Below are 11,220 nucleotides of genomic sequence, written 5' to 3'. Positions count from 1 at the left end.
GAAGCTAATAGGTCTTGTAATGCTGAATTGCAGAAGTAGCACGTGAATGGACACTTGTCGAGCTGCTTCCAACTTGAAATCAAGTTGGAACTGTTTTTTTAAAAAGAACAAAAAACTGCAGATAAAGTCATATAGCATGGAAACGGACCCTGTAGTCTAACTCATCCATACTGAACAATTTTCCCAAACTAAACTAGTCCCACTTGGCTGTCTTTGGCCCAACTCCCTCTAAACCTTTCCTAGTCATGTCCTTATCCAAATGTCTTTTAAATTTTGTCACTGTACCTGCATGTATCACTGCCTCTGGCAGTTCATTTCACATATGAACAACTCCCTTTTAAAAAAAAAATGTTGCTCCGAAGTTTCCTTTTCAAATCCCTCTGTGATCTGAAAAAATACTCTCTTGTACTCCCCTATTCTCAGGAAAAGACCTTTGCTATTCGCCTTATTTATGCTGGAAATCAGAAACAAAAACAAATTGCTGGGAACACTCAGCAGGTCTGGCAACAGTTGTGGAGAGAAAGCAGAGTTAACAATTTTTACGTTCAGTGACCTTTCTGAACTGATTGGAAGAGGTTATATTTACTGAAGATGGGGTGGAGGAGGACATGATAGATGGTGGTGCAGACCAGAAAGAGAGACGACAACAGTTGGACAGACAAAGGAATGGTTAAAGGTCAGCCTGGAATCAATAGCTACTGATGGGTACTGTTATTGGCTGACAATAGGATGGTTGTGGTGGCTGCCCATGTGATGACAAAGCCTGGTGTTTAGGGTTTAGGGTAAGGATAGGAGAAAGGTGTTCAAGCTCTCAAATTATTGAATTCAATATCAAGTCATGGACTTTGAAGGGTCTCCAAACTGAGCTTTGACGGAGCACTGCAGCAAGACCAAGACCAGGGATAAGGTGGTGTGTTGAGGCTAGCAGGTAGTAGGATGCTCAGGTTCATTTTTGCCGGCAGAATGTAGGTGTCCTGTGAAGCTGTCACCCAATCTGCATTTTATTTCCCCAATGTAGAAGACAACACATTATGAGCAACAAATAGGGTAGACTAGATTGAATACAGTGCAGGTAAATTGCTGCTTCACCCGGATGGTATGCTTAGAATGTTCGATGGTGAAGAGTGAGGAAGTAAAGAGGCAAGTGCTGCACCTTCTATGATTCCGTTGGAACATTGCCGTAGGATTGTGGGGAGGTGTTATAAGTGGAGGAGGAGTGGATCAAGATATCTCAGAGGGAATGGTCCGTGCAGAAGGCTGACAAGGGAGGGGAGAAGTAGTAGTATTTGGTGGTAGCATCCCACTGGAGGTGACAGAAATGACAGCTAATGATTCTCTGGATATGGATGTTGGTGGGTCATGAGTGGGGATCAGGTGACCTTAAAGCAATTGTGGGGAAGAAGAGAAGGGGTGATGGCTGAAGTGCAGAAGATAGCTTGAACATGGCGTAGGGATCTGTCAATTACAATGTTGGGGAATCCTCAGTTGAGGAAGAAGGGGGTCGTTTCGGAGGCTCCTTTTGTAGAAACTAGCATTATTGGAACAGATACGATAGAAATGGAGAAAGTGAGAGAATAGAATAGAGTCTTTGCAGGAAGCAGAGTCTGAAGATGTGGGAATCATCTCTGACCCAACTCCTGCACCCCGATCATAACAAATGATAGGCCCACTAAGCTTTTGATTTGTGACAACATATGCCCTTTTGTTTCATCGTTGAGTGGTGTTAACTCTTCTTCATTCCTCAGCTGCACAAAACTAATCATTCCCAAAAGGTGGTAAGAATATGATTTTCATTAAGCAATTGCTTTGAGTATCACCTATAATTTCCGTCTAGATCTGGCACTTAGCCTTCGATCAGTAATTGGCATGTGTAAATTCTATATTTTTCTTAGTTCGCTGTCTCCCTACTCCAAAAGTGCAACGTCTGTGTTGGTGTGAGAAACACTTACAGCCCATGTGTCATATTTTTAAATTCTCAGTGGCTTCCTCTATGACCTACTTGCTCCAAAACCTAAGGACATAAGTAGAAATAGGTTCTTTCGCCTCTCAGGCCTGCTTTGTCATTCAAATGATCCTGGTTGACGTGCATCAACTCCACGTTTTTGTTTGCTCTGTGTATCCCTGGGAGACCAAACATCTATCTAGCTGTGCCTTCAATTTACTCAGTGATGGAGCATCCACCCTCAGGTGTAGACAGTTGTAAAATTTCCTACTGCATGAGTGAGAAACTACTTCACACTTTAGTCCTAAATAATTGTCCCTGTTCTCTGGATTTTCAAAGCCAGAGTAAGCTACTTTAGTATCTACCCGGCCTGGTGCCTTCAGAATCATGTCTATTTCAATGAAATTCTCTCTCATACATTTAAACCACAGTTTGCCACAGTGTGCTCAAAATCTCAGCCCTCTCATCCCAGGAACCTTCACCTTATTACCTGGAATGCTACTATACCCTTGCTTTGATATCAGAGATCAAAACCGTGCATGGTATCCCAGATATGGTTTCGCTAAAACTCTAAACACTTCTGAAAAAGAAAACTTTTGTACTCGAATCCCCTTGCAATAAAGGCCAGCATACCATTTGTTTTCCTAACTGTTAGCTGTACCTTCATGTTAACTGTGTTTCTTTAAGTGTCCAAACTTCTGAACATCAACATTTGAAATTTTCATTCAGTTTTAGCATAATTTTGCTACTTTACCATTCAGTTTCATTAGAGGTAAAAGCCAGTGTTTGGTTTGCATGTTAATGGCCTTGGTAACGTTTGATGCAATTTGTGTATTAGTACCCCATCTAGACTCGCACTTTCAATGTAATGTTACTTTGCTGTTCATAGCAACATGCTCATCCTCACATTTATCTGTATCCTTTATGGAAGTTTATTAATGTTCTCCTGTAAAGCTGTTACAGTTTTTCTCCATATCCTCTCATGGTCCCAGTTTGGCTTCATTGACAAATTTTAAGTACTGTGTTTTTGTTTCCAAGGTCAAAAACCTTGACTGTAAATTGTCAAGAGCAGTGAATTCAGCACAAATCCGTGTTGAATATCTGTTCCCATCTTCTGCCACCTTCAGTGCTACTCTCTATTTTTCATCTTACAGCTTAAAGCCAATTCCATGATTTGTTCCCTGACTCTCTATTCACTGCTTTTATTATGGGCCCCCTATGAAGAACCTTTTGAAAATTTGAATAAATTACATCTATTTCCTTTTGTCTAGTCTTCAAGGAACATGAATCATAAATAGGAGCACTAGGAGACTATTAGTCTCCTCAGTCCTACTGTGCCTTTCAATAAGATCGCAGCTGATTTGCTCTCTTTAATCCTACTTTCCTATCTGCCCCGGAGCCTTTTAGCTGTGTTTGTTGCCACTTCAGTGTTATGAACTGGTGTTCTGAAATGGACTGACTCAAAATCACTGCTTTTATTAAGTATTATCTCTTTTGTACTTGTTATGATGAACTTAATAACTTGTGTAAAGGGTGAAAGCATAGTTGTACCTGGAATGTATCCTGTAACTAATCAACACTAGTAAATTTTTAGATACAAACAAAAATTGAGAGAGAAATTCGACAGATCTGGCAGCGTCTCTGGAATGAAAAAATAGCTAAGTTTCAGGTCCAGAAGGGTCACTGGACTAGAAATATTAACTCTGTTTTCTGTGCACAGAATTTCAGATTTTTGTTTGTTAGTAAACTTTTAGATTAGCTCCCTAGTTGACTTGTATCTTACAGTTAAACTTAAAATGACCCAAAATTTTATACTGGTATCAAATTCTCTCATTTTCAAAAGGCAGACTGTTTCAAAATTTCTATTTTCCACCTGTATGGATTAATCTGTATTCCTATATATTTACCCAACCTATGTCATTGTTAAACTCAACCTTCTGTGACGCTTAAGAATTTGGAATCTCTCTGAGCAACAGGTATCTTGAGTTTTCTTCACTTTGTTTCTGAGTTTCTTTGTATTTATGGTGAAAGCTTTGAGAGATGCACATCTCCAGTCTTATTTAAATGAATATTTTTCCATTTCATCACATGGTTAGAATCCATACAGCTTTCCTCTGATTTTAATGCCTGTATCTTGAACTGTTACATCCCACTTCTTGCTCTATACCATAACATGCAGTTTATCTTCACTTTTATCCTCATTCTGAATCTGCTATCTACCATTCCATTGTGCTTTACTAATTCAAATCCTCCTTTTGTAACTTAATTACCCTCTGTGCAAGGACAAATGGTACTAGTTCAGTTGGGCGCAACCTTTTATCTTGGCCTGCACAGTTTTTTGTCTTATTCAGTATTTTCCTAGATGAGAAACTAAAATCTTCATTCCTGTATCATCATTTTCAATTACGTGCTTTAAGGTCTTATATTCTTCTCTCTGACACATTTTTATTTCTATCCAATGGTCCATTTAAAGTCAAAAGTAGAATAAAACAAAACTTACATCCAATCATTATAGCTGCAAATGCTATTTGAAAAACACTGTAGATCAGTGGAAATGTGAACATGAGCACAAGCTGTTCAGGTGAAAAGGAGAGCTGAACAATCGTTGTGCAGAGTTGAGTATTCTGTGCGCCAGTCTCTAAAGCTACAGTACGACATCTGTAACATAAAGTTGCATTGGTGAGGTAAAGATGTTGGTCAATGGAGACATTGCAAGACCTAGTATTATTCTGAATTCACAAATCAAAGAAATGTGCTAAGAACTTTGTTACTTAAATTGTGGTGGGTGATTAATTCGGAGATTGTTAGATTCCTTTGGAAAAATCATTTATTTCAATTGTTTGTAAGTTTGTTTACTGTCTGTTCATTTTCTTAAATGTGAATTGAGGTCTTGAGGCCATAAGATATAGAAGCAGAAGGAGGCCATTTGCTCCATTGAGAGTGCACTGCCATTCACTGAGATTGTGGATGATCTGAAACCTTATCTCCGTTTTCCTGCCTTTTCCCCACAACCTTGATTCCTTTATTGATTAAAAATCTGTCTGTCTTAACCTTGAATATTCTTAACAACCCAGCCTCTTACTAGCCCTAAGTGGCAAGGAATTCTATGAAAAGACTAACCCCTGAGAGAAGAAATTCCTCTTTATCTTAAATGTCCAATCCCATATCCTAAAACTGTGGGGAAATGCCTCTAGGGAAAATAATCTATTAAGACCCCTAAGAACTTTATTTTAATTCATTCATGGGATACTGTACAAATAGGCCAGAATTTATTGCCTATCACATATTGCCCAGAGGGCATTGAAGAGTCAGGCACATTGCTGCTGCTCTCTCATTAGAAACATCGCCAACTGGGGTTGGTTTAACCTGAGGTTCACCATGCCTTGGAGAGGGAAGAGGTTGAGGGAAGTCCCCCATGGTAACCTCAGCCATTATTAGTGTCACTCTACATTACAAGCCACTTGCCCAGCCAACTTATATTCAGCAAGGTCGCCTGAAGACTTTGTTAGAGGAGTGTGACTTAATATGGCATTTTAAAATTGGAAAATTTTTTGGTTCCTTCAGGTGTTTATTAGTAGTTGTATCTTATTACTAACCATGGAATTTGCCTCTGAAAATAAGTAGCAAATGCTGATAAAATTCAAGATCTGCAATAAATAAATTATTTGAGATCTCATCCAGGCTGAGTGCAACTCCAACAAAATTCCAGACCACTATCAGAGGCAAAGCAGCCCAATTCTTTAACAGTTGTAACAGTGCGTACCATCTACTAGATGCATTGCAACAATTCATCAAGGCTCCTTAGACAGCACCTTCCAAACCTGTGACCTCTGCCATTTAGAAGGGCAACAACAGAGACATGGGAACTCCACCCCCCTGCAAGTTTCCCTCCAAGCCACATGCCATCAGAACTATATTGCTGTTCCTGTATTGATGCTGGTGAAGATCTTGCATTTCCCCTTGTAATAGCATTGTAGATGTACCTACAAGCAGTGGTTCAATATGATCGCTGAATCATTAGTACCTCCAAGGATAATTTGGGATTGGCAATAAATGGTGGTGTGACCAATGATGACCACGTCCTGTCACCCAGAAGGTAAAACCAGTTTAACTGGTGAAAGATTACATAATGGTACAACTAGTCTTGAGTACAGGAAGTTCTCCTACAATGTAATAGTTGCTTTCTTTCATGACCTCGTGCTGTGAAAAATTGTACTGTAGAAATTTGTGCTGCAGATAATTGCCATAACAAATCGTGTTGTAGGGAAATTGCTATAGAAAACCTGTATTTCCAAAAGTTTGTGTTATCCAAATAGTGTCTACTACTCATCAGTCACGTTCCAGCCAATTCATGTTAATGAAACACATGTTCCAGCAGAACGACCTGTACTTCAAAACAGAGCTGCAGTGCAAACAATCTGTTCATTTCCAAAAATTACCTTTTTTTGTAATGAGAAACAGTTTTTCTTCCTTCTGGGGAGTGAATTTTAAGAATAAATACTTTCTGTATAGATGCAACATTTTTTCTGGACTTGTAGCTTTACTAAACAAGTAACAAGACCAACTTACATAAATATGTTTAAAGGGAATAGCTTAACCAGGGGAAAGAGTAGGGCCCATTATGGACCAAGGGGCAATGTGTGTCTGAAGCCACTGGATATTGGAAGGGTATTGAATGAATACTTCTTTTCAGTCTTCACTCTAGAAAGGGAGAATGTAGGTATGGAATTCTGGAAAAGGGACTGTGAGGAACTTGCACAGTTTGACATAAGAAATGGGGAGATATTGGAGGCTTGGGCTTAAAAACAGACAAATCCCTTGGCTTGGATGAATTCCATCCCAGGCTGCTGTGGGAGGTGAGGCAGGAAATTGCAGGGGCTCTGACACTAATGTTTAATTCCTCCCTGGCCACAAGGGAAGTGCCAGAGGACTGGAGAGTGGCTAATGTGGTTCCACATTGCTACCACACGTCTTAAAATGAACCAGGAAATTACAGACCAGTGAGTCTCACATCAGTAGTAGAGAAACTATTGGAGAAAATTCTGAAGGAGTGAATTAACACCTACTTGGAGAGGCATGGGTTAATTAGAGACAGCATGGTTTGTCAAGAGGGAGGTCATGTCTAATAAATTTGGTAGTTTTTAAAAATGTGATCATGTGTGTTTAGGAGGGAAGTTCAGTTGGCATCTGACAAAAACATTTGACAAGGTCCCACATGGGAGACACCTCATGGAAAAGGTTAAAACACATCAAATTGGGGGAAACTTGGCAAGATTGATCAGAAACTGGCTTAGTAATGAGGTGTAAAGGGTGATGGTAGAGGGCTGTTGGAGTGACTGGAGCTGGTGTCCAGTGGTGCAGCACAAAGAGAAGTACTGGGACCCTTACCATTTGTTGGAAACATAAATGATATAGATGAAAATGTGGAGGGAACATTTAAGCAAATTTGCAGAAGACCCCAAGGTTGGCGGAGTGATTAATAATGAAGATGGTTGTAGGTGACAGGAAGATTGAGAGGGATTGGGCAGGTGGTATTTAACGCTGGTAAGTGTGAGGTAATGCACCTAGGAAGGAAGAAAAACAAATGAGGCAGTATTTAATGAATGACAGGACACTGGGGAGCTTTAGAGGAACAGAGAGATCTTGGGGTAATTATTCAAAGACCTCTGAAATTGGCAGAGCGCGTGAAGAGGATATTTAAGGCATATGAGGCACTTGCTTTCATCTGTTATGGCATAGATTATAAGAGCAAGGACCAATGTTGCAGTTGTACAGAGTTGATCAGGCCACATCTAGAGTACTGTATGCAGTTCTGGTCACCTTTCTATAGAAAAGGTATGCTGGTACTAGAGGAGTTACAAAGGATGTTCGGTGCAGTTCTGGTCACCTTTTGATAGAAAGTGTGTGATAATACTAGAGGAGTTACAAAGGATGTTCATCAGGATGTTGCCTGGGATGGAGACAGTGAGCAATAAGGAGAGACTAGACAGACTTGGATTGTTTTCTCGAGACCAGAGAAGACTGAGCATGTGGGCATGATTAGAGATAATGAGAACTGCAGATGCTGGAGAATCCAAGATAATAAAGTGTGAAGCTGGATGAACACAGCAGGCCAAGCAGCATCTCAGGAGCACAAAAGCTGATGTTTCGGGCCTAGACCCTTCATCAGAGAGGAGGTCTAGGCCCGAAACATCAGCTTTTGTGCTCCTGAGATGCTGCTTGGCCTGCTGTGTTCATCCAGCTTCACACTTTGTTATTGTGGGGGCATGATTGATGTGTATAAGATTATGAGTGAATAGAGAGCAACTGTTACTCTTAGTTGAGGCATCAATCATGAGTGGGCATAGTTTTAGGTTAAGGGGCAGGAGATTCAGAGGGAATTTGGGAAAACATTTTTCACTCAGAGGGTGGTGGAAATCTGGAATAGACAATAGGTGCAGGAGTAGGCCATTCAGCCCTTTTGAGCCAGCACCACCATTCATTATGATCATGGCCGATCATCCACAATCAGTATCCAGTTCCTGCCCTTTCCCCATAACCCTTGATTCCATTATCTTGAAGAGCTCTATCCATCTCTTTCTCGAAAGTATCCAGAGACATGGCCTCCACTGCCCTCTGGGGCAGAGCATTCCATATATCCACCACTCTCTGGTGAAGAAATTTTTCTTCAACTCTGTTCTAAATGGCCTACCCCTTATTTTTTAAGCTGTATCCTCTCGTTCTGGACTCACCCATCAGTGGAAACATGCTTCCTGCCTCCAGAGTGTCCAATCCCTTAATAATCTTATACGTCTCATTCAGATCCCCTCTCATCCTTCTAAAGTCAAGTGTATCCAAGCCCATTCGCTCCAATCTTTCAACATCTGATAGTCCCACCATTCTGGGAATTAACCTTATGAACCTACGCTGCACTCCTTCAATAGCAAGAATGTCCTTCCTCAAATTGGGAGACCAAAACTGCGCACAGTATTCCAGGTGCCGTCTCACCAGGGCCCTGTACAGCTGCAGAAGGACCTCTTTGCTCCTATATTCAATTCCTCTTGTTGTGAAAGCCAGCATACTATTAGCTTTCTTCACTGCTTGCTGTACCTACATGCTTGCTTTCAGTGACTGATGTACAAGAACACCTAGATCTCATTGTACTTCCCCTTTATCTAACGACTCTATTTAGATAGTAATCTTTCTTTCTGTTTTTGCTACCAAAGTGGACAACCTCACATTTATCCACATTAAACTGCATCTGCCATGCATCCGTCCACTCACCTAGCCTGTCCAAGTCACCCTGTGTTCTCATAACATCCTCCTCACATTTCAAGATAATAAAAGTGTGAAGCTGGATGAACACAGCAGGCCAAGCAGCATCTCAGGAGCACAAAAGCTGACGTTTCGGGCCTAGACCCTTCATCAGAGAGGGGGATGGGGAGAGGGAACTGGAATAAATAGGGAGAGAGGGGGAGGCGGACCAAAGATGGAGAGAAAAGAAGATAGGTGGAGAGGAGATTATAGGTGGGGAGGGGATAGGTCAGTCCAGGGTCTTCCCCCCCCCCACCCCCAACCGCATCCCAAAACCAGCCCAGTTCGTCCCCTCCCGCCACTGCATCACACAACCAGCCCGGCTCATCCCCTTCCCCCACTGCATCCCAAAACCAGCCCAGCCTGTCTCCGCCTCCCTAACCTGTCCTTCCTCTCACCCATGCCTTCCTCCAACCTCAAGCCGCACCTCCATTTCCTACCTACTAACCTCATCCCACCTCCTTGAACTGTCTGTCTTCCCTGGACTGACCTATCCCCTCCCTACCTCCCCACCTATACTCTCCTCTCCACCTATCTTTTTTTTTCTCCATCTTTGGTCCGCCTCCCCCTCTCTCCCTATTTATTCCAGAACCCTCTCCCCATCCCCCTCTCTGATGAAGGGTCTAGGCCCGAAACATCAGCTTTTGTGCTCCTTTGATGCTGCTTGGCCTGCTGTGTTCATCCAGCTTCACACTTTATTATCTTGGATTCTCCAGCATCTGTAGTTCCCATTATCTCCTCACATTTCACACTGCCACCCCGATTTGTGTCATCAGCAAATTTGCTAATATTACTTTTAATGCCTTTGTCTATATCATTAATATATATCGTAAACAGCTGCGGTCCCAGCACCGCACCTTGTGGTACCCCACTGGTCACTGCCTGCCATTCCGAAAGGGATCCATTTATCACTACTCTTTGTTGCCTGTCAGCCAGCCAATTTTCAATCCAACTCAGTATTTTGCCCCCAATACCATGTGCCCTAATTTTGCTCACCAATCTCCTATGTGGGACTTTATCAAAGGCTTTATGAAAGTCCAGGTATACTACATCCACTGGCTCTCCCTTGTCCATAGTTACATCCTCAAAAAATTCCAGAAGATTACTCAAGCACAATTTCCCCTTCGAAAATCCATGCTGACTCTGGCCTATCCTGTTATGGCTATCCAAATGAGTCGTAATTTCATCTTTTATAATTCACTCCAGCATCTTTCCCACCACTAACGTCCGGCTAATCAGTCTATAATTTCCTGTTTTCTCTCTCATAGAACATTACAGCACAATACAGGCCCTTCGGCCCTCGATGTTGTGCTGACCTGTCATACCGATCTCAAGCCCATCTAACCTACACTATTCCATGTACGTCCATATGCTCCTCCAATGACGACTTAAATGTACCTAAAGTTAGCAAATCTACTACCATTGCAGGCAAAGCGTTCCATTCCCTTACTACTCTCTGAGTAAAGAAACTACCTCTGACATCTGTCCTATATCTTTCACCCCTCAATTTAAAGCTATGCCCCTCGTGCTCGCCGTCACCATCCTAGGAAAAAGGCTCTCCCTATCCTCCCTATCTAACCCTCTGATTATTTTATATGTTTCAATTAAGTCACCTCTCAACCTTCTCTCTAATGAAAACAGCCTCAAGTCCCTCAGCCTTTCCTTGTAAGATCTTCCCTCCATACCAGGCAACATCCTAGTAAATCTCCTCTGCACCCATTCCAAAGCTTCCACATCCTTCTTATAATGCGGTGACCAGAACCGTACACAATACTCCAAGTGCAGCCGCACCACAGAGTTTTGTACAGCTTCACCATAACCTCTTGGTTCTGGAACTCGATCCCTCTATTAATAAAACCTAAAACACTGTATGCCTTAACAGCCCTGTCAACCTGGGCGGCAACTTTCAATGATCTGTGTACATGGACACCGAGATCTCTCTGCTCATCTACACTACTAAGAATCTTACCATTAGCCCAGTACTT

General features: G+C 41.8%; 1 protein-coding gene across 1 annotated transcript in view; it reads right to left on the bottom strand.

Annotated features, from left to right (window-relative positions):
- The window catches only part of slc10a2 (solute carrier family 10 member 2), a 32,376-nt gene that overhangs the window by 3,622 nt on the left and 17,534 nt on the right, over window positions 1–11,220 (bottom strand). The window contains exon 6 of the mRNA XM_048532783.2: window positions 4,443–4,600. Coding sequence (XP_048388740.1) covers window positions 4,443–4,600 — 158 coding nt within the window. The remainder of the gene's footprint in view (window positions 1–4,442; window positions 4,601–11,220) is intronic.

Source organism: Stegostoma tigrinum, chromosome 6 (assembly GCF_030684315.1).
Source record: "Stegostoma tigrinum isolate sSteTig4 chromosome 6, sSteTig4.hap1, whole genome shotgun sequence".
Lineage (NCBI taxonomy): Eukaryota > Metazoa > Chordata > Chondrichthyes > Orectolobiformes > Stegostomatidae > Stegostoma > Stegostoma tigrinum.
This window is presented reverse-complemented; position numbering and strand designations above follow the sequence as displayed.